The sequence below is a fragment of the Grampus griseus genome (genome assembly GCF_964374135.1).
Source record: "Grampus griseus genome assembly, chromosome: 5".
NCBI lineage: Eukaryota > Metazoa > Chordata > Mammalia > Artiodactyla > Delphinidae > Grampus > Grampus griseus.
The window spans coordinates 52,694,015-52,717,939 of record NC_138998.1 but is presented as its reverse complement, the minus strand read 5'-3'; the positions used below and the strand labels follow the sequence as shown (position 1 = coordinate 52,717,939).

The window sequence follows — 23,925 nt, the reverse complement described above, 5'->3', positions numbered from 1 at the left end:
ATTTATGAATTTTCATGTGTAACTTCACCATGCACAAAAGGCATAGATATTTAGTCATTTGTAATTTTACCATATGCAAATTTGACTCTTACAAGATTTAGGACTTACATGTGGTGCAGACCCAGAAAATGGCCCATCTTCCACATTTCAGTGGGATTTACTCAATTTCTAGTTGTCATGGACTACACAGTAATTTTTTTTTTATTACTGCTTTTTGTGAAAATGACTCTAAAAGAAAGCCAAATGCTTTTATTGCCTTTTATAAAATAAATTTCGTACTAGAGACCTATTTAGCAATTTGGGAATTTGCAAGGGTTTGGGGATCTGCTTTATTATGTCTCAGATTGTCACTGAGAGAAATCTAAGTAAATCCGTCATGACAGATAAAAGACTATTTTGTCTTAAAGCTTAAGGAATGAAAGCACTCTCCTATAAAATAAACTGCTATAAATACAAAGCTCATAGAAACCTAAAGCCTTTCCTCTAAGGTTTAAGCTTAAGGAAACCAGCACAAGCTAGGTCTGAAGGACTTGGCCCCTTCCTGCAACAACAAAGTGTGGACATCAAGGCTTATAGCTAGAAGCCATCTGCCTTTTACAGCTCCTGCTACAAATGTGGGGATTACCTCATCAATCCCTTCCTAGTGACTAAATTAACACATACATACCATTTATGATAAAACTAATGAGATCTCCTCCTTCTTGACTGCGGATTATTTTTCTACTCTCTTTAGGAGGTAATATCACAATTTTGCTTCCCCTTTGCCCTCTTTAACTCAGATACAGAGATTCCCTCCCAGATTCATTTTTTAAACTGTGATTTAGTTACTACTGCACAGTTAAAATAGGATTAACTTTTCTCTACTCATTCAGTCCCATGTTCCCAGTCCAGATGCTCATTTGGAATCATGAGTAACAGTTGTAATTCACATAGAAGTCTATTGGTCCTCTGCCTTTTTTTCAACCCAGCTGTATTACTCTATTACCTCATTTTCCAATTTCAGCCTCAGAATATATCTGATGGACAGGTAAAGCAAGTTCAGCTATAATCATGCTATATAACCTTGTCTACACCATGCTTTCTTTTTCTCTTTACAATATGAATATATATTAACAGATATGGAATCCGTGATTCCATAATCTCTGGGACAATCTACAGAAAACAGAGATGCCTAGAATAGAATCTAAAAGGTTAAAGAAAGAGTGCTCTCTTCTCTGGCTAGAAGATAATGCCAAGTTTGTGGCAAGGCTCTGTCTAAAGGGAAATTCTGCACAGACCTCTTTGTTAAATCTCTTCATAGGCCTGTAAGGAAGATGATCAGGGAAAATGTACTGGGGTTTTAATAACTGTGACCTATTCTAGATAAACCACTATTTCAGTACTTTGCGGACCTTGCCAAATGGTTTCATAATGTAAATATTCTCTGCAGCAGTCAAATAAAAAGAAACTGGCTATGTTTTAACCCATTATCTACTGGTAGGGATTTTGAGTATTTGGCCTATAAACACTGTTAGAAAAAATTTTAAATGCCTTATCTTAACATGAATTTTTAGACTTTTTTTCCTTACAAAATATATACAAAATCATTAGGAATTTAGAAAATATAAAGAAATAGAAATCCATAATTCCATCAACCCAATTTAGATAATTGGCCCTTACCACAAACAACATTTTAGACATCTGTATCACTCTTAGGTTGAACAAGCAGGATTCATGTACTGTACTCAAAGCAGTGTTACAGTAGTTCCCTGTTATCCATAGTTTCACTTTTAGAGGTTTCAGATGCTCGTGGTCAACTGCAGTCCAAAGTACACTGAACGGAAAATTCCAAAAATACTATTCCTAAGTTTTAAACTACGGGCTGTTCTGAGTAGCTTGATGTCATCTCAGGCTGTCCCACTCCATCCAGCCAGGATGTGAATCGTCCCTTTGCCCAGCATATCCATGCTGTATATCCTAACCTGCCCATTAGTCACTAAGCAGCCCTCTAAATTATCAGAATGACGTTGGTGGTATCACACTCACATAATTTTTATTATAGTATATTGTTATATGCTCTATTTTATTATTAGTTATTGTTGTTAATCTCTTACTATGCCTAATTATAAGTGAAACACTATCATAAGTATATATGTATAGGAAAAAGCATAGTATATGTAGGGTTTGGTACTAACTGTGGTTTCAGGCATCCACTGGGAGTCTTGGAACTTATCCTTCATGGGTAAGTGGGTCTGTTGTGCTTTGTTTTCCACTGTCCCTTTAAAACATCTGGAAAAGAACATTCTTCCTCAAACAACTAGAGGAAGAGTTCTTCTGATTACTGGTAATAAAATGTCCTCTAAGCAATTTGAATCGCTTGTCTTAAGTAAGTAATTAGAATGCCTAGTCTCATACCATGATCAAATCTGTACCATTGATTTAAAATGTCATCATTTTGCCCCTCTACCAGATTGGGGCTGTTTTGGGGGAAAGAGTATACTCTACCTTATTTCCTTCCTCATGCACTTGTGATACTCATCTATAAACTGAAGATAATAATCTGTACCTCAACACTATGGTTATTGTAAAGATTAATGTGAAAATACATTAAAAATGCTTAGAAAAATATTTAACCCATACTTCTAACAATGTTACTTTTAGAAGTAACTATAAATGTAATCATTATTCTATAATTATTATAAATGTCCTCTTTATAATTTATTTGTTTGACTTATGAGGATTTTCACATATTAAATATTCTTCACATTGTAATTGTTGTATTCAGCTGTACAAATGTAGCATAATTTTCAGCACTAAACTGGATGTATATATCATTTCAAATATTTTCTCACATCATTGGTAATCATTGTGTTCATCATCTCTGATTTTTTTCCCCTTTAGAATATACTGTTGAAATGGAATTACTGGGTCAAAATGATAATTTTAAGGCCTTTAATACATACTAACAAATCCTACAAAAATCCTACAAAATATCCTACAAAAATTATTATCAGTGTGTATTATATTTTCAAGACTAACTTAAAATTCTGGCCTATTTTCTACTATCAGACATTGATTTAAGTATAAGAGCATCCTTGGAAAATAAAAAACAGGCACAGAATGTTCTCTTGGGTCCTTACAGAGTGTGCCAACAGATTTCTGGAAACATTTTTTGCTCCTGGGAATTAGCTAATCTCATATAGGTTTGAATGAGGAGAAATTCAATATATCTTCAGAACCAGAGCATTCCAGGGACATAACTACATAACTATACTGATCATTCTTTCTTAATAGAAAAAGAAAATGAAGTAAGAATGAGCAGTAGTGACTCTCTATTGTGGTGGCTCATTATGAGATACTTAGATTGAACTGCTTTAATTATGTAAATGCATCTGGTGGATGAGTATTAATAAACTCTTTAAATAAAATAAATCATAATTCTGCTTTTCCTTAGTATATTATATTTTAATTAAATTTCTGAGCACAGTCAGTAACTGTGAAGTTATACAGTTGACAAAAATTAATCACTAAGGAGTGTAAATCAGCGAGATACTAGTCTAACATAAAGCACATGGTAATTAGATCAGATTAGAAGTTTTGCAGATGTCGCGAGAAGAAGACACTGTGGTTCTCATTTTTAGCATTCCAGATAGGTATTATGAAGGAAACGCCAATTTTATGAAGGTCCCACAAACTCACAATATCTTAAAGGTCTTAATATAAAATTATCCATTTTGGAAAGGTTATCTTCCTGTGATACCGTACGCCTCTTTGTCTTTCCACTCTCTTGCTTTCCCTCACACACACACACACACACACACACTCACTCTCTCTCTCTTCATGTTCTCATATGCACATGTAACCCCAACTGAACAAAATATTCACCCTACCACCAAATAACAGCCATTGGACCAACCTTATAAAGTAGTGGCAGTTTTCCTAATTTCAGGAGTGCAATCTGATTTGTGACATTTTTCATTTTTTTAATCCTATTTAAATCATCTGCATTTCCATAACTCACATCAATGACTTCAGCCTGAAAGAGAAGACAAAGAAAAATAAAGCCCTGTCAGAAGCATTACAGCAAATTGCCCATTTAGCATAACAAAATCATTCATAGTAATTCAAAATGTTCAAAGGAGAACTAATCTCTCTCTTACCCTGTCCCAATCATGACCTTTCTATTTCTATCAGGGTACAACAATTCTCCTTTGAGAAGTCACTTGAGAAAAAGGTTTAGATTCATTTTTGCTTTGCAGTCTCTTCTAAACAAATTACAAACCCTGTTTATGCCTCTAACAGACCACCCAGTTTGGTATATTCTTACATTCATGTTTCTGGAATTTGAATCATTTTACAAGATGCTGCAAAATTAATTTCCTTAAGGTTCAAAAACAATCATACTACTCTTAGATGTGAAAACAACTCAAAGATTCTCTACTGTTATCCAAATTAAGTACAAAGTTCACAATGCACAGCTGTTCAGGATGTGCATATATCCAGCTGTGAATGACAATCCCCTGGGTTATGCAGGATACAACCTATACAGCCACCTGTACCACTGTGAAATTCAAGACTTTAGAATATAACACCAAACAACTACTTCTGTCACATTTCCCACTACTCCCTTAGAGTTATGTTTCATATCAATATTTCTCATTTTTAAAATTCTCATTTTATTAATGTAAAAATTGTATGCCTTCCTGGAAATTTTACTGGGAATCCTATGATTTGGTGAACCCCATCCCACACTTTGAAACGTACTGCCCTGAGAGTTCCATCCAGCATACTCCTACAGCCAAGAGGATTCCTTTGGACTTTACTTTCTGGAATTTCTATTATTAAAATAATAGCTGTTATGCTTTCCAGTCATAAAATTATAATACTAAATGTGCTGTTTCAGGAGGGAGGATCTTCAAGATGGCGGAGGAGTAAGATGTGGAGATCACCTTCCTCCCCACAAATACATCAGAAATACATCTACATGTGGAACAACTACAGTACACCTACTGAATGCTGGCAGAAGACCTCAGCCTTCCCCAAAGGCAAGAAACTCCCCACGTACCTGGGTAGGGAAAAAGAAAAAAAGGAAAAACAGAGACAGAAGAATAGGGACAGGACCGGCACTTCTGGGAGGGAGCTGTGAAGAAGGAAAAGTTTCCACACACTAGGAAGCCCCTTCACTGGTGGGGAGAGGGGTTGGGCAGGGTAGGGAATCTTTGGAGCCACAGTGGAGAGTGCAGCAAGAGGGGTGCAGACGGCAAAGCAGAGAGATTCCTCCATAGAGAATGGGTGCCGACCAGCACTCACCAGCCTGAGAGGCTTGTCTGCTCACCCGCCAGGGCAGGTGGGGGCTGGGAGCTGAGGCTTGGGCTTTAAGAGATCAGACCCCAGGGAGAGGACTGAGGTTGGCTGGGTGAACACTGCCTGAAAGGGGCTAGTGCACCACAGCTGGCCAGGAGGGAGTCTGGGAAAATGTATGGAATGGCCAAAGAGGCAAGAAACCATTGTTATGGGATGCGTGAGGAGAGGAGATTCAGAGCACTGCCTAAACAAGCTTCAGAGACAGGCGTGAGCTGCGGCTATCAGCACAGACACGAGACAGGCATGAAACGCTAAGGCTGCTACTGCAGCCACCAAGAATCCTGTGTGCAAGCACAGGTCACTGTCCACACCTCCCCTCCCGGGAGCCTGTGCAGCCCGCCACTGCCAGGGTCCCGTGATCCAGGGACAACTTCCTTGGGAGAACACATGGCATGCCTCAGACTGATGCAACGTCATGCCGGCCTCTGCCTCTGCAGGCTAGCTCCGTATGCTGTATCCCTCCCTCCCCCCAGACTAAGTGAGCCAGAGCCCCCTAATCAGCTGCTACTTTAACCTCGTCCTGTCTGAGAAAAGAACAGAGTCCCTCAGGTGACCTACACACAGAGGTGTGGCCAAATCCAAAGCTGAAACTCAGGAGCTGTGCAAAACAGAAGAGAAAGGGAAATTTCTCCATGCAGTCTCAGGAGCAGTGGATAAAATCTCTGCAATCAACTTGGTGTAACCTGCATCTGTGGAACACCTGAATGGAAAACGAATCATCCCAAAATTGAGGCAGTGGATTTTGGGAGCAACTGTAGACATGGGGTTGGCCGTACGCAACTGACCAGTTTTTGATTTGTATGTTTATCTTAGTTTACTTTTTAGCGCTTGTTATCATTGGTGTATTTGTTTATTGATTTGGTGGCTCTCTTTTTTTCTTTTCTTATTATTTTTAAAATTTTTTATTTTAATACTTTTAAAAAATATTTTATTTTAATAACTTTATTCATTTCATTTTATTTTTTTCTACCTTTCTTTTTTCTTCTTTTTCTTCTGCGCCATGTGGCTGACAGGGTCTTGGTGCTCTGGCCAGATGTCAGGCCTGAGCCTTTGATGTGGGAAAGCCGAGTTCAGGAGATTGGACCACCAGAGACCTCTGAGCCCCATGTAATAAAAATCAGCAAGAGTTCCACCAGAGATCTCCAACTCAGTGCTAAGGCCCACCTCCACTCAACAACCAGCAAGCTCCAGTGCTGGATGACACACGCCAAACAACTAGCAAGACAGGAAAATTGTAGAATAATACAAGGCTGACCAGTGTTTATTAAATAAATGGTCACATAATATTAATGATCACATTGTAAAAATGAGATAATTTATGTTTTCCATTTCAACTTTCTAAGCTATCTACTAAATATGACTCACTGATAGCATCTTAAAACAGAGATATTATACATTTGGTTATATTAATGAACATACTTTTCATATTTAGGAGAGTTTGGGGGAAAATCATACTGGTCTGAGAGCGTGTAGGCCAGACTATGACTTTTTGTTTGTGTACATACCAGAAAAATATGGCAGTTACTAAAATACCAATTCTGTAAATGACATCAAAAATGGCAATTTCAATTAAAGAGCTCTCCAACTCATCTTCTATAAATAGCAAATATAAACGATCAATGCATTTTAACATGTAAGAGGATTTTATCCCACAAAAATATTCCCCAAAACAGGCATCATTTTATCAATTTATTTTGGTTTATGTACTTTGAGGCTATGCATTAAAAGCCAGTATTTACAGAAGTCTCAATGTTCTGACAGTTTGACAGGTGATAATAAAAATTATCTATTGTCTTCAAAGGATGCTTCTGAACCAGGTCCTTTCCAAAAGTCTTTCATATTTACCTTCAAGCAAACTGAAAATCACAGATGCAAGAAAGCACATTGAATTTTTCTGAGACAAATCAATATACAATGATATGATAAAATGTCAAGCCATTTTTTCCAACCATTCTTGTTGCTACAATGAACCTCTCTTTATTGCATGTATTCTGTCACGCTAGAAAACCATCCACTTACCAGTTGGCATACCATGTTTAATTTATGTCCAAATATCAAGGATTAAGTCACATCTGAGCCATCTTTGGGAAATGCCAAGTGAACAGGAATGTAGGTGCTTGTTGAACTATTTACTCTATGTGTACCAGTTTTTCCCTAACACATAGAGGACTTCCTGACACATAGGAAAGAGTAAATGAGAGGTGCAGAGTGAAAGGAAACTAGCTCTGTTTTATTTTTTTTACCACAGAGAAATATTAAAAAGTCTACACATTAATTTTTATTTAAATTTTATATGTTAATTTTTTTTTTTTTTTTTTTTTTTTTTTGCGGTACACAGGCCTCTCACTGTTGTGGCCTCTCCCGTTGTGGAGCGCAGGCTCCAGACGCGCAGGCTCAGCGGCCATGGCTCACAGGCCTAGCTGCTCCGTGGCATGTGGGTTCTTCCCGGACTGGGGCACGAACCCGTGTCCCCTGCATCGGCAGGCGGACTCTCAACCACTGTGCCACCAGGGAAGCCCTATATGTTAATTTTTGAACAAAGAACTTAAAAAACAACAATTGTAACAGAAAATCAAATATTTATACTTTGTTAAAAAAGAAAAAGTATCGGCATGACAACAGACGGGCCACATAGTAACAGCTAAGAGGATACTGGTACACTTTAGAAATGAATAGTAAAATACAATTATCTTCTATCCACTGTAAAATATGTGATTAGAAGGAATCATAAACCAAATAATTAGCAATGACTAAAAATCAAAACATTAAAAAGTGACATTCTAGAGCACCAAATGTTCTATGGAAAAGTGGAGAGACTATTCTGAGAAGAAGCAACAGAAGAGAATAAACAAGAGAACTGAATAGAATTGTTATTTTCTGTAGTAAGCTAACTAAAATTAATAGAACAATCACGGAAAGTAGCCAGGTCAGAGAAGTGTTTCTGGGGCTCTCCACCTACTGGTGGCCTGGGTTCAACATTGAGGAATGATCCAGGGCCATGTTTCTCTTCTACCTGAGGTAGCAAAAATTATTCATGCTTATGAAATGATGTATGCCTTGAAATTTTTCAGACTTGACATTTTCAACCAAATCAATCACTCTGAATCCTCCCAGTTTTCTCTAAGAGAGATTCTGAATGTACAGAATATTTGAAAAGCCTGCTTTGACTAAAACAGTAATTTTCTACTCAAAGTCAGAAATGGTAAACCCAAGCATTTCTCATACTGACAAAATACAGGGTTATCAGAAGTACTATTCATCTAAATACAAATTTTACTTTAGAAACTTACTACTACTTTATGTAACCTAGTTTTTGAATATTCTTCAAATTAAAGTGCTTATGTTTATTAAAAACTTGTAAAATCAGAATAATCTCCCATGTTTACTGTTATTCTTTCTAAAAAAATAGTATATTAGTAATGATGAAGAGTTCAAAATTCAAAGACTGTTAGTACTTTCTTAGTTCTTTTTTTCAAGTTCACTGAAGGGCTTTCCATCATAGACCTTATTATGAAAACCACAATGTATTAAAACACGAAAGCCAATGCTGCTTCCTCCCACCCTTGTGGCAGACATCACTAATCAATCCTTTCAAACTCCTTCTCAAACTAGTATTCTAGCTAATAAAGACCAGTTAAGATGGGGTTGGCATAAGCATCCAGATATATAAAATAGTAAGTATTTTAGTATTAAAAAGTTTAAATAATATTTAGTTATTTAAAATATTTAATTACTAGAACAGCAGAAGAACTAATCAGTTAAAATAGACTCCCAACCGATCAGAAGGGACACCAGCAAGTGTGCTAAACTAGTATATCCCAACTGAATTCACACAATCCATTCTGCTGTCTTCAGTGTAAAAGGTCAGAAAAAGGGATGGCTGGTCAATTTTATCACTTTTTATTACTGTACTATAAACACATGCTGAAAAAATATTTGCTACAATGATATACTAAATGCAGTGCTTAATGGCACAGTGAATAATTTATTTTCTTTTATTTGTGTACAGTGACCATGTTTTGAAAGCAGAAAAAACAAAGATAAGCCAGAGTAGTCACTTGTCTTGGCATATAGTAATCATTTTTAACAACTTGTGAAATGTTTTATAATCTAACATATAAAGCACATCCATCTAAAGGAGAGAAAATTAAGTTAAAAAGTACTGTAATATAGAAATTTAACCAAAGTAAAGCAAAGTTCTGTCAGGATTCTATTTCCATATTTACATCAATAATCTCCAAAGTCAACAGGCAAAATAATGCAAACCTGGGATAAGAATGTATACTAAATTAAGAAAACAAATTGTTGGGAAGAAAAAAATGCACTATTTAAGGATTTTCTAGGTAATTTAGAAAAAAAAAGATACGCATTAGAGATGTGGGTTGAAGCACGTGCCTAGGTCTTGGCAAAGTGGAAAAAATTCATAAGTAGATCAGGGCAAGAGGTGGGTAACGGCAAGAGAGAGATGAGGGCAAGAGGAGGTTCACAGGGAACCCCAGCTGTTGGAAAACTGGAATTTGAATACAGAACTTTAGAGGGAGAGAGGGAGGGAGGAAGAGAGAGAGAGAAAGAGAGAGGGAGGGAGGAAGAAAGAGAGAGAGGGAGAGATCACATGCACGCACGTGTGTATTATAAGAAGGGTTAAATTGGACAGGGCTGTTATGATAAAAAAGGAAAAAGAAAATCAGTACTTAACCATTTATGTCCTCTGTACTAGCCATTTTACCATGGAGATTACATCAGTTGTTTTCAGTCAATCTTCAGAACATTCATATTTCTCGATATTTCTGACCACTATACAGATGAGGAAATGGAGTCTAGAATATTTAGGTAACTTGCTAGTTTTCATAGCAGGATGGCACCATGCAGTTGTGTAATTGCTTACCTAATAGCAAGTTTCCCCTATTAGACTGCCAGCTACATGTGGGCAGTGTCCAAAACTTTCTTATGGATAATTTTGCTCCTGTGATCGGCATAAAAAAGGGCACTCAGTATATACTTGCTAAATGTTGAGTGTTTCTTGTTACATTAGTGACAGCCAGCAGGCTAAATTCTATATCAGTCAATCTTTCAGTATCAAATTAAAATACAAGGAAAAACAGATTAATAATCAAAGGGTACTTTATTTAATAAATGATACTCAACTTATTAAGGTAAGGATATTGAAGGAGTTGCAAATTCATTCAAGAGAATTCTTCCTGGAGACCATGAAAGTAATATGATAGAATTCTGCTTCCTTTAAAATCAACTATATTAATGTACTGAAATAGTGCATAAACCTAAGGATCAACTTTTGCACAGATCTCTCTAGTTCTGAAAAGACTGAATTTGCAGCATTCAATGAAATGAGGTAAATCTTATTTGTAAACTGTATACTGGCATTTTATGAAAATTAAACTATATATTAAATCTGCTAAGAAAGTTATGTTATCAAAACATTGTAAGTGGTATGCTTTAACTTATATTAAAACTAAAAATCCTGACCTAGAATTTTCTGTCAAACAACAATTATGGTGATTCAGAATCTTTAGAAATAACTTTAGTCAAATTAGAAATCTGTAGTCAAGGGGCTTCTCTGATGGAGCAGTGGTTGAGAATCTGCCTGCCAATGCAGGGGACACGGGTTCGAGCCCTGGTCTGGTTAGATCCCACATGCCGCGGAGCAACTGGGCCCGTGAGCCACAACTACTGAGCCCGCGCGTCTGGAGCCTGTGTTCCGCAACAAGAGAGGCCGCGACAGTGAGAGGGCTGCGCACCGCGATGAAGAGTGGCCCCCACTTGCTGCAACTAGAGAAAGCCCTCGCACAGTAACGAAGACCCAACACAGCCAAATATAAATAAATTAATAAATTAAAAAAAAAAAGAAAAAAGAAATCTCTAGTCAAACACTTTCTCACTCAAAATGCTATATTTCTTCTAATGAAGAGGGAGAAAAATAGTCCATTGTACTTTAACTGTTTAGGTGAATTCAACTATCTTTGTTGTAAACTTTTATTTCGTATAATAGGCTTTTATTCTTTCCCGGGAATAAGATGTAACCTCCCTAACAAATATTTCACTATGGACACTATGTTGTGATATATTACTTTTTTATTTGTAAATGCTTCTATCTATGAAATTTTAAATCCAGGAAAAATATATACCTTAAATATGTGGAAACTAATCCCATGGACTATCTTGAAAAAACAAAAAAAGCAGCCAACTTTGAAATTATTTTGTTAACTCAGTTACTGCACAGAGCTCGTGAAATCAGAAACAGAAGGTTATATTAAACCAAGGGATTTTATGTAGATTTTTTTAAATGAATCACTTACATACAACTTTGTTCAAAGCCATTCATCTCACATTGTGCACCATTGACCAAAAGATGGATTCCACAAGAGGGGAGACAAATAAAATGCAAAATCCTTTTCAGCATTGAAAAACTGCTCGAAGCTCACATTTCTTTATTTGTGAGACAGTAGCCTCATCTTCATACCCAGACAATAATACAATTTCATTCTATTCCTTTAGCTTTCCGATATTTTTATCTGTAACAGGAAGCATTCAGAGCTAAATACATATAGCTTTGCCTTCTGCCATAACACTGATAAGCTGCCTTTGTTTGAGAATATTAAAAATATAAGAGGAATAAAAGAGGAAGACAAAGTCTTCCTAGCTGTGAGAAAATAGACATCTGATTACAAGTTATCCAAGGATTCCATGCAGCGATTATTTTCTCTTTAAGACTTTTTGACAAAATATTTGATGCAGTGTTCAGATTTCATGTGTTAAACTATGTCATGAAATTTCACAAAACAAAGACAGGCAACGCTCTTCAGGCCCAACATGACATGCTTTGCCATTCTGCATTCAAAAATAAAATACTTCATTTATCTGAGCTTTCAGTTTTAAATGAAAAATTATATTATATATCAGGGAATTATATTTATTTTATTATGTATTCATACTTAAGGCATTTTCCTCCCTAATGATTAATATTTGTCATGTTAAATAGAAGACAGGAAGACTGTATTCAGACAATGTGGTAAACATTTGTACTCCAAATTTTATGATATATAGTTCTGATATTTTCTTAATTTCTCCCATTTAAATGCATCTACTTTATTCCGACTACTAATAACAATAGCTAACATTTATTGAGTGCTTCTAAGTTCTGGGCCCTTGACATGGTTTCTATCATTTCTTCCTCACAACAATCATTTGAGGTACTATTACTATTCCCCTTATACAGATAAGGACTTTTGAGGCTTAGAGAATTGAAGCAACCAATCGACAGATGTGCAACTGGTAAGGAAGGTTGCTAGTCTGGGCTCCTGAACTATGCTTTCTGAGGAATGGGATAGTGAGAAGTGTGTTGGTAACAATATTTCATGCACAGCTAATGAGTTGTTGAAAATGTTTCTTCATAAAACTGCATTATTTGACTTGTCTTCCCGATACAAAATAATGCTTAACAGAAAGAAAACTTCAACATTTATAAAATGTACTGGAATAAAAACAAATCCCTTATTCAAAGTAAGAACATGGTAGACCCAATCTGACCAACCTGTATTAAATACTAATTGTTCCCTTTACTCTTCTGTACCTGCACTGGTTTCACAAAGGACAAAAGAAATAACTGCACAGGAATTACATAAAGCCATATATTCTATTTATAAAACTGACTGGACATTGCCAGCACTATCAATGTCTTTAACATTATGATGATATTATAGTTGATATTTCCCTTTAATAAAAATATAAATCACTGTTTATTCCCTGAAGCTAACCTCATTCATGCTAAATTATTTATGTATCCATTTTAATATGTATTTTGCATCTGACAGGAGAACTCTCCTTAGGACCATTTTACTGACCCACCTGTCATTATGATGGGGTAAACAATGTCACCTTTCCAGTGCACAATGAATTACAAAATGTTGCAAAGTACACCATCCATCATGCTGGCACTAAGTAGGTTTTCGAAGTAGATCTCAGATATCACAAATGCTGTTTAGACTGTTAGCAGAAAGCAAAAATTGGAAGCTTATACAAAACGGTCATATGATGAATGGACATGACAGCTCTTCAAAGTAAAAGGGCATGGCTCTTCTACAAATAACCTTGACAAAAGCAAAAGTAGCGGGGAGCTTTGCTGGCAGTTAGACTGGAATAATTTAAGAACTTGTTAATGGCACTGCCTGATAGAAATTCATGCAAATACAGTGTATTCAAAATCAAAAAGTCGGTATGCCTGAGTCATCAGCAGCAACCTCTCAAGCTTGATTTGAATTGGGAAATAGTCTGAAGAGACATAGAAAATTCACCAGTGTCCTATTAATTAGAATATGCGAGTTTCAGTAATACACCTATCTAAAACATGTATATAAAATATATGCAAGTATTCTATATGCATATAAAATACTCACCAAGAAATTGCTTTGCTTTTGAAAATTATAATACTAATATAGTAAAAGTTTAAAAAGTCAATATCACATTATGTCCTTTATTTATATAAATCTTTAAATTATTATGTACTTAGTGTAATAGATTTGAATTATTAACATAATTCTAAAAATACTTACTGCCAGTGTTGTCATCTAATTTGCACGGTTAATTTCTTAAATTATGTTCTTCAAATACAAAGTGTTTGTTTTATCTATAATTGCATTTTAGTTCCTTTAACATTATTCCCTTCTATCTAGGCCTAATATTTCACACATGGAATACACTTCTACATCTATAGCTAACTTTATTTCTCCCTTTTAATAGCTATATTATTTAAAATCTTTTTCACCACTTCTTTATTGAAAATGGTATTTTTTAATTCAAATATAGTTAATTTATAATATTATATTGGTTCCAGGTATGCAACATAGGGATTCAATATTTTTATAGATTATACTCCATTTAAAGTTATTATAAAATATTGGCTATATTCCCTGTGCTGTACAATATATCTTTGTAGCTTATTTACTTTATACATAGTAATTTGTATTTCTTAATCTCCTATCTTGCCCTTCGCCTTCCCTCTCCTCACTGGTAACCACTAGTTTGTTGTCTATATCTGTGAGTCTCTTTTTATTTTGTTATATTCATTCACTTTATTTTTTAGATTCCACACATAAGTGATAAAATAGAGTATTTTCCTTTCTCTGGCTGACATTTCACTAAGCATAATATCCTTCAGGTCCATCCATGTTGCTTCAAATGGCAAAATTTCATTTTTTATGGCTGAGTAATATTCCATTGTGTGTGGGCACCTGTGTGTGTGTGTGTGTGGGCGCCTGTGTGTGTGTGTGTAAAAAATTACACTGCTATGAACATTGGGGTGGGTGTATTTTTTTGAGTTAGTGTTTTTGTTTTCTTCAAATATATACCCAGAAGTGGAATTGCTCAGTCATGTGGTAATTCTGTTTTTAGTTTTTGGAGGAACCTCCATACTGTTTTCCATAGTGGCTGCACCAATTTACACTCCTACCAAGTTAATACTAGAGTTCCATGACTTATGACTTCGCAGATACTTAACTACTTCCATGATTCTATAGTAGACCTTGGTTTTCTTTTATATGAAACAAACAGAAAATTTAAACACTTATAACTGATAAGATAAATGTGTGAAAATCCCACAGAGATATGGTTACACAGGAATACAAAAAAAAAAATCCAATGTGCCCAGGCAATTATTAAAGAGGTACACACTAAGGCAACTGAGACACAAGCTATAGTTCCACGGCTTTTCCATATCACCTCAGTCCAGGAATAATGGATGTTTGCCAGAGGAAACTGGAAAGAAAATAGATGGGGGTGATTCCAAGGATCCACTCAAGCTTCTGGGGTTTTGTTCTTGTTCTGTGTTTTGGACATGCTTTTGTTTAAGGAAGGAGATGACTGTGCTGTACTTGAATCAACCAGGATAAAGAGGAGCCTGGAAATGTGTAGGGCTTATGTAGGGTTGGGAGTCTAAAATATGTGGGGTAACTTTAGAATCTCGACTTGGGACCAAAGTTTCTGAACCAAAGAAAGAATGCTGGCGGCCTCCCTCTATTTCCATTAGTACGCAAGTACTTTTCCATTATTGCCTATCAGACATAGTGTATCAAGTCAAATCATGAGTCCTACACTAGGACATTTAATATTATGTTAACTTTTAATTAATAAAAAGGCTTTCAAGGTGGTGCTGGTTATATGCGGTTCTGCTAAATATCAGAGAATGTTACAACACAGAACAAGAACAATGCCAAAGCAGTGGTTAGCTGCTTCTCCTCATGCCGCACCCAAAAAAAATTTTTTTTAAATTGGGAACAAGCATCTATTTCTGCAATGTAATTTTAAGTGATTTAAATTAATCATCTTAATCACAGTTAATAATAAGTTGGATTCTTAAAAATCTGTGCCAATAATCAACAATCAGAAACAGCATTTCATTCATATAAAATCTATAGAAGAAATCAATAGTTTTATTAAAAAAACTGAATGTGTTTGTTCAAATGGGACTCTTACATGGAGATGGAAAAGTTGCCTATATAAAGGAAACTAGTGACCAATTAAATGCTATGGTTTCTAACTGCTCTCTTGTCCTTACCATAGGCTAAGCTCTATCCTCCAAGATTTACATATATTAATTTAATTCTCATAACAAGCTTATGAAGCTGGAACTATTATTATCCCCATTACAGAGATGAGAAAACTCAGCCCTATATGCTTAATTAACAGTGGTAATTGGGCAACTGAGATTTGAGACTAGTCCACGTGGCTCTAGAAGCTGTGCACTTAACCACAATGCCAAAAAACCACCACATCAAAAAAACCAGCTAACCCAGAAAGACTAAAGCAATAATTCACACCTCGTCCCTTGTTTATATTTTCCATCATAAAGCAGACACACTGTATGTCAAATCTTAAATGTGTGAGTAATCACATCAATTTTCCACTTCATTTCTTGTGTGCATACACAATTTCAAAACACAACTGCTTCCGTTTCTATTCTTTCTGTCCACATTGATCTATTAAAATTTGCCTCTTCAGAACCAAAGAACGAAATGAACTCACACTGTAAGGATTAAGCAAACTGTGAATGACTCAGTCACACACTCAACACTTTTAAATTAAATTCTTCTAACATGTTTTCACTTTCAAAATATGACAAGAAAAGGGTCAGGCAATTCAAATCTTCCTTCCCCTTTCCTGGCACCTCCACACTGAGAATATTTACTGGTTATTTTGGTATGTTGCTTCTTGCCAGTTAGTTCAATTTAGATGAAAGCTGTTGTTTTCTAATTTCATTTCACTGTAAATGACAGAGACAAATTGTCATATTACCTTGAGAGTTCCACTGGCAGAATAGGCTGCATATGAGTAGAGCGGATCTTGGCTGCCATGTTGTCTGGCTTCTTCGCTGCAAGGCTGGCCATTAGGATGAAAGCACTGGCCACTGCTGCTTAGTGTCACTGAGCTGGGAGAAGGGCCTGGCAGGTTCAGCAGCACAGAGTAATTTACAAACTGTACGTCTTCTAGGCCCAAAGAAGTCCACTGAGTCTTAATCTTCTTTGAAATTTCTATGTCGTTTTCACTTTTGTACAGTTGTACCAAATTTCTGAAAGAAATTTAAAAGGTATATTCTAAAAAAAAAAGGAAATCTTTATTCTTTCAAGTTGTGGTGATTCAGTATACGAACCATTATTAATAGATGTGGGATGTGAAAGATGCGTGAGACAGGACGCTACACAAGAAACTCACAATTTGGTAGAGGTGATGAGCTTTACAGAAATTATAGAAAATCAAAGCAGAATGAATTAAACTCAAATTAAGAACTAATAAAGTTCTATGGGCTACAGAGAAGAGAAGAATTAATACCAACTAGCTCTTTTATTACTTCTGATCCTTCTATTGACAACAACATAATCTATTTAAAACTCGGCTCCAAACCTAGGGGTCATGTTGATTGAGACAGTTCTGCACTGTAGTTAATATGATTACATATAAAGCTATGTGATTAATACACAGATATTGGTATTTAAAAAATGATTCAGAGGGAACTCTTCTGATACAAGTTACATGCCAAATTACATGATGCTATGAACATAATGATATGCAATAAAATCAGTATATTGTGGCAAAACCAACCACAGATTGTCAAACCAATATGAAGTTAATTTTTGTGTGTGCTTGCTGTGTAGTCTATATATTTATTCCTATACTTGTTCCATAACCCATAATGACACTATTTTTGCTTAGGACATCCTAGAAACCAGACAAGCTCTGTTTAAAAAATGCATAGAACCTAGAAAAGCATGAGATATGGGAAATTAAAAAATAAAAATTTAATAAAGTTTTGCTTTGTTTTGGGCTAGAATGCAAAGGAACCAGCTCTTTTTTCGGCAAAAAAATCTTCCTATAAGCATTTTATTGCTATCCAAACTAATACCTAAGTGGAAATTTTACTATAGTTGTCATTTTTGCCCATCAAATTATTTTTCTCACACATCCTTATTTTAGGACCCTGTTTATTCAAGAACCCTCAATGAAACATATTTGAAAAAAGAATAAGAAACAGGCACAATAGAAAAAAATACATAGGATGGTATAGGAAAGCATTACTGGAGAAAAAAGGTCTGTTGACACAGCTTAAAAGCTGGTGTATACAGGAAGGTGCGATGACAATTTACCAATTGTTTTCTATCTTTTTAAGGTTATTTCTATTCTTTTTTAAAACAATATCTAATTTAACCAATCATCAGTGTCATGTAAATTTTATGGAAAAACTTATGGGAAGAATTCTACTTTTTATTCTGAAAAATACTGGTCAGCCTTGTATTTTTTTTTTCTTTTTTTGGTGGGGAGGCTTTTTGAGGTATAATTGACAAACGAAATTGTATATATTTAAAGTGTACAACATGATGATTTAATATACATGTATGGTGTGAAATTATTATCACAATCAAATGAACACATCCATCAACTCACCTTTGTTACTTAGTCGTGTGCCTGTGTGCGTTGAGACCACTTAAGATCTACTCTCTTGGCAAAATTCAAGAATACAATACAGTATTGTTAACTATAGTCACCATGCTATATGTTAGATTCTCAGAACTTATTCATCTTATAACTGAAGGCTTCTATTCTTTGACCAACATCTCCCCATTTCCCTCAGCGCCCAGTCCCTGACAACTATGATTCTACCCTGTTTCCAAGAGTTTGACTTTTTTAAGATTCAACATGTAAGTGATATGATGCAGTCTCTGGCTTTCTTGGTCTGGCTTATCGCACTTATCACAGTGTTCTCTGAATTCATCTACATTGTCGCTAATGGCATGATCTCCTTTTTTAAGGCCGAATAATATTATTAAATGTGTATATTGTATATACACACCACTTTTCTTTATCCATTCATCTGTCCGTGAACACTTAGGTTGTTTTCATACTTTGGCTATTGTGAATAATGCTGCAATAAACATGGCAGTGCAGATATCTCTTTTAGATACTGACTTCATTTTCTTTGGATATATACACAGAAGTAGTACAGCTAAATTGTGGTAGTTCTAGATTTAATTTTTTGAGGAACCTCTATACTATTTTCCATAATGGCTCTACCAGTTTACATTCCCACCAGCAGTGTACAATTTTACCTTTTCTTCACACCCTCACCAGCATTTGCTATCTAGTCTTTTTGACAGATCTCCTAACAGGTGTGAGGTGATATTTCATTGTGGTTTTGCTTTGTATTCCCTGATGATGTTGAGAACCTTTCATGTATCTATTGGTCATCTCTGTATCTTCTTTGGAGAAATATTAAGGTCCTCTGCCCAGTTTTTAACTGTTTTTTTTTCTTTTTCTGCTAATGAATTGTGTGAGTTTCTTATATATTTATATTTCTTATATATATATATATTATATATATATCTTATATATATATATTTCTTATATATAATATATATTATCCCCTTATTAGCTATACGTTGGGTATTTTCTCCTATTCCATAGATTGCCTTTTTATTTTTTTAATCATTTCCTTGGCAAAAAAAATTGCCAAGACCAATGTCAAGAAGTATTCTTTTTTAGGAGTATTACAGTTTCGGGTCTTACATTTAAGTCCTTAATCCATTTCAAGTTAATATTTATGATGGAGTAAGATAGGGGTTTCTTTTGCATGTGTACATTGTTTTCCTTACACAATTTATTGAAGACACTGTTCTTTCCCCATTGTGTTCTTGCCTCCTTGGTCAAAAATTAATTGACCATATATATTGGGTTTATTTCTGGGCTCACTATTCTGTTCCATTGACCTATTTTCTATGATTAATTTGTTTCATTGATCATTTTTGATCAAACAGATCATTGCTGTGTTTGGATGACAAAATAATCTTTTGATCACTATAGCTTTGTAATATAGTTTGAAATCAACAAGTGTGATGTGTCCAGCTTTGTTCTTTTTTTCTCAAGATTGCATTGGCTATTCAATGTCTTTTGTGGTTCCATATAGATTTTAGAAATGCCACTGGAATTTTGATAGGGATTACATTGAATCTGAAGATTGCTTTGGGTAGTGTGGACATTTTAACAATATTAGTTCTTCAAATAAGAACATGAGATATCTTTCCATTGATTTGTCTTAATTTTTTTCATCAATGTCTTAAAGTTTTCAGTGTACAGGTCTTTCACCTCCTTGGTTAAATTTATTCTGAAGGATTTTATCCTTTATTCTAGGCTTCCAATTTGTTGGCTGATATTTGTTCATAGTAGTCTCTTAAGTTCCTTTGTATTTCTGTGGTGGCAGTTGTAATGTCTCCTCCTTTATCTCAGATTTTATTTGAGTCTTCTTTTTTCTTAGTCTAGCTAAAGGTTTGTTGATATTGTTTATCTTTTCAAAAATACAGCTCAGTTTCATTGATCTTTTCCATTGCTTTTCTGGTCTCTATTTCATTGATTTCTGTTATTTACTGATCTTTGTTATTCCCATCTTTCTGCTAACTTTGGGCTTAGTTTGTTCTCTTTCTACTTTCTTCAGGCGTAAAGTTAGATTGCTTATTTGAGATCTTTCTTTTTTCTTAAAGTATTTATCACTATAAACTTCTTTTTAAAACTGTCTTTGCTGCATCCCATAAGTGTTCATATGTTCTGTTCCATTTTTTCTCAGGATGTATTTTGATTTCCCTTTTGATTTCTTCCATGACACACTGGTTACTCAGGAGTATGTTGTTTAATTTCCATGTTTAAAAATTTTCCAGCTTTCTTCCTATTATTGAGCTCTAGTTTTACACCACTGTGGTCAGAAAAGATATTTGATACGATTTCATACTTCTTAAATCTGCTAAGTTTTGCTTTCTGACCTAAATTATGATCCATCCTGGAGATGTTCTATGTGTGCTTGAAAAGAAGGGGTATTCTGTTGCTGTTGGGTAGAATATTTTGTATATGTCTGTTAGGTTCATTTGGTCTAAAGTGTAGTTCATATTCAATATTTCCTTACTGATTTTCTGTCTGGATGATATATCCATTGTTTAAAGTTGGGTATTGGAGTCCCCAACAATTATTATATTGTTCAGATCTGTTAATGGTTGCTTAATATAGGTGCCAATGTTCAGTACCTATATACTTACAATCGTTACACACTCTTAATGAATCAATCCCTTTGTAATTACAAAATGACGTTCTTTGTGTCTTTACAGTTTTTAAAGTAAGTCTATTTTGTCTGATATAAGATTGTAGGGGTCCTCAGTGGCCAAGGTTGTGACTATACACAGTAGCAGTGAGGGCTGTTTGGTAGCAAAGGCTGCTGGGGACTCCCCATCTCTTTTTCTCCCATGTAGGATGTTTTGGCTGAAGGGATCCCTCTTGGTGCCTGGTTGGCTTGCAGGGCTATTACAGTGAGGGTGGCATGGGTGTCTGATGAATGGACACCCATAGAGTAATCACAAAGCCAGGGTCTGGAGTACAGGTGCTTGTAGAGTGATAGCAGCTCCCAGGATCCAGGACATTGGTCAGCCTACAGTGGCAGTGACTCTATTGCCTAAGTCACAAGAACACATGAAATGGCAGCTATATCCAGGTCTAAAGTGCAGGTATAGCAGAGTAGCCATGGTTCTGAGTTCTGGGGAATGTGCACGGTTAGGGGGGTGGTGGCAGCCCTGGTTCTGGGGACTCTGCAACAGCAATTCTTTTGGGTGTGGGGAGGGACAGCAGCATCTCCCTCTCCTGAGAGTCTGCAGCAGTGATGGCTTTTGGTTACCTCAGTGGTGAAAGCTGTTGGTATCCTCTAAGCATCAGGTCACTGAAGTCCATGCCAATGAACATTTTGGGGCCTCCCACCATGAAAGCTGTGGGGAGTTTGTGGCTGTTGGGGTGTTACAGTCCTGAGTGACAAGATTGTTAGGATCCTCCACAGAGCCAACCACTTGGGACCATGGTTGATACCAATAGCCTCCACCCTTCTTGGTTCCTAGCCATCTTTGGATGTCCCAGCTAAACTGATCTCCCCCACAACATTTCTCCTTTTTTTTTTTCTGATCCACTGTGTTGCTATAGCCCTCCCAGACCTATTTTAGTGCTTGGGTATCTAATTTTTTTTTTTGGTGGGGGAGAGGAGGGGTGAATACAGGCTAGTATTTTCTACTCCCTCATCTTGCTCTCTTCCCTGTTCTTTCATTGCTGTATCTGATCTCTGCCTCTGCAACTCTCTTTCTTTGCTCCTAACTGCAGTTCTTTCTGCAGTATTTTGGACAGGGCAAGTAAACTAATTGAATTGAAACTTAACTCAGTTTGATGAAAAAACCATTTGGAAATTAATAATCAATAATCTCCTTTTGTAATATGTATAAAGTGGACTTGCAGAATACACACGTTTTATTCATGTAAATTTGACTATGTACAGTCAACATTAACAGAAAAAGAGAAGAGAAATTTTAATACTACTTTAGACTTCTATTTTTTTTTTTTTTTTGCTCCTCTACCCAGTCAACTGATGACCATAAGTCTACCAATTAGTAGCCAAGATGTTTACTCTGCCATTTCTTTTGCTAGTCTCAGGTTCAAAGTGCTTTACAGTGTAAGCAACACAAAAAAATGTTTCAAGATGTTTATACTATACAACATGGCCTTGAAAGGTAAATAAAATACTACTTTACGGACTCAAATGAAGAATTAGTAATTTGTCTCAATGCTGGAGAATTTCTAAATATTATTCACTATGAAGCTAAAATTACTGAGTAAAGGATATTTGTATTCTCTATTTCAATTTAAAGGATATATACTTTTTGTATTATAATTTCATTTTTCAATGTTATGAAAAAATTGAATATATAATATATAACATATATAACTTATGAAGAATAATGAAAGAATGACCCAGCCTATGAAGTATAACATTTCCAATATTACTGAAGCCCTCTAGATAGTCTTTATTTCACCAGTTACCCTGGCCCGCAGGGTAATCATCAACCTTTTTTCTCTTTTTGTGGCTTCCTTTGTCTTCTTTTTATAGATTTAATATGTATGTATCTATAAGTCCTTAACAGTTCATTCCTTAGGCTTTGAGTTTCTACCTTTATATACTTGGTATCTTCTATATATTCTTTTCTTACATATATTGACATATGACATTACGTAAGTTTAAAGTGTACAACATGATGATTTGATACACTTATATATTACAAAATGATTACCACCATACCATTAGCTAACACCTTCAGCACATCACATAACTATCATCTATTTTTTGTGGTGAGAACATTTAAGATCTACTCTCTGGGCTTCCCTGGTGGCACAGTGGTTGAGAATCTGCCTGCCAATGCAGGGGACACGGGTTCGAGCCCTGGTCTGGGAAGATCCCATATGCCGCGGAGCAACTAGGCCCGTGAGCCACAACTACTGAGCCTGCGCGTCTGGAGCGTGTGCTCCGCAACGAGAGGCCGCGATAGTGAGAGGCCCGCGCATGGCGATGAAGAGTGGCGCCCGCTCACCGCAACTAGAGAAAGCCCTCGCACAGAAACGAAGACCCAACACAGCCAAGAATTAATTAATTAATTTTAAAAAAAAAGATCTACTCTCTTAGCAGCTTACAATATGATGATTATTGTAAATATACGAATATTCTTTTGTGATTTGATTTTCACTCAGTATTAAATTTCTGAGATTCCTCCAGGTTTATTATCAGTTTCCTGAGACAAGTATTTTAAAGTTGTTTTGTTTTCTCATTATTACAAATAATGCTGCATTGATCATTCTTGTCTATGTTTCCTAATAGATATAGGCAAGAACCTCTCTAGGGAAGGACTTACTGGTCCATAGGTTATGTGCTTGTATAACTTTAATCAAAAATGCCAAAATGCTTTTTTAAAAGTTCTGATTGCACTGCTGCCAGGTCTGCATGAAACTTATTCTTCCATTCCTCACCAATACCTGGTATTGTCTTTATTATTTTATTTTATTTTATCTTATATTTTTACCAAGGGTAGTGGGTGTAAAATTGTATATCATTATGTAACTCAGAAATACTGTCACTGGTGTATGCTAAATAGTTTTCCAAAGCTTGTTGTACTACCAGCATTATTTGAGAGGTCCTTTTTTTTTTTTTTGCAGTACGCAGACCTCTCACTGTTGTGG

The 23,925-nt window shown here is 35.6% G+C and overlaps 1 protein-coding gene across 1 annotated transcript in view; it reads right to left on the bottom strand.

Annotated features, from left to right (window-relative positions):
* The window catches only part of NAALADL2 (N-acetylated alpha-linked acidic dipeptidase like 2), a gene marked incomplete at its 3' end in the record, with an annotated part of 1,060,707 nt that overhangs the window by 635,766 nt on the left and 401,016 nt on the right, over positions 1-23,925 (bottom strand). Inside the window, exons 3-4 of the mRNA XM_082654140.1 lie at positions 16,648-16,921; positions 3,896-4,015 (exon numbers count right to left, since the gene is read on the bottom strand). Coding sequence (XP_082510266.1) covers positions 3,896-4,015; positions 16,648-16,921 — 394 coding nt within the window. The remainder of the gene's footprint in view (positions 1-3,895; positions 4,016-16,647; positions 16,922-23,925) is intronic.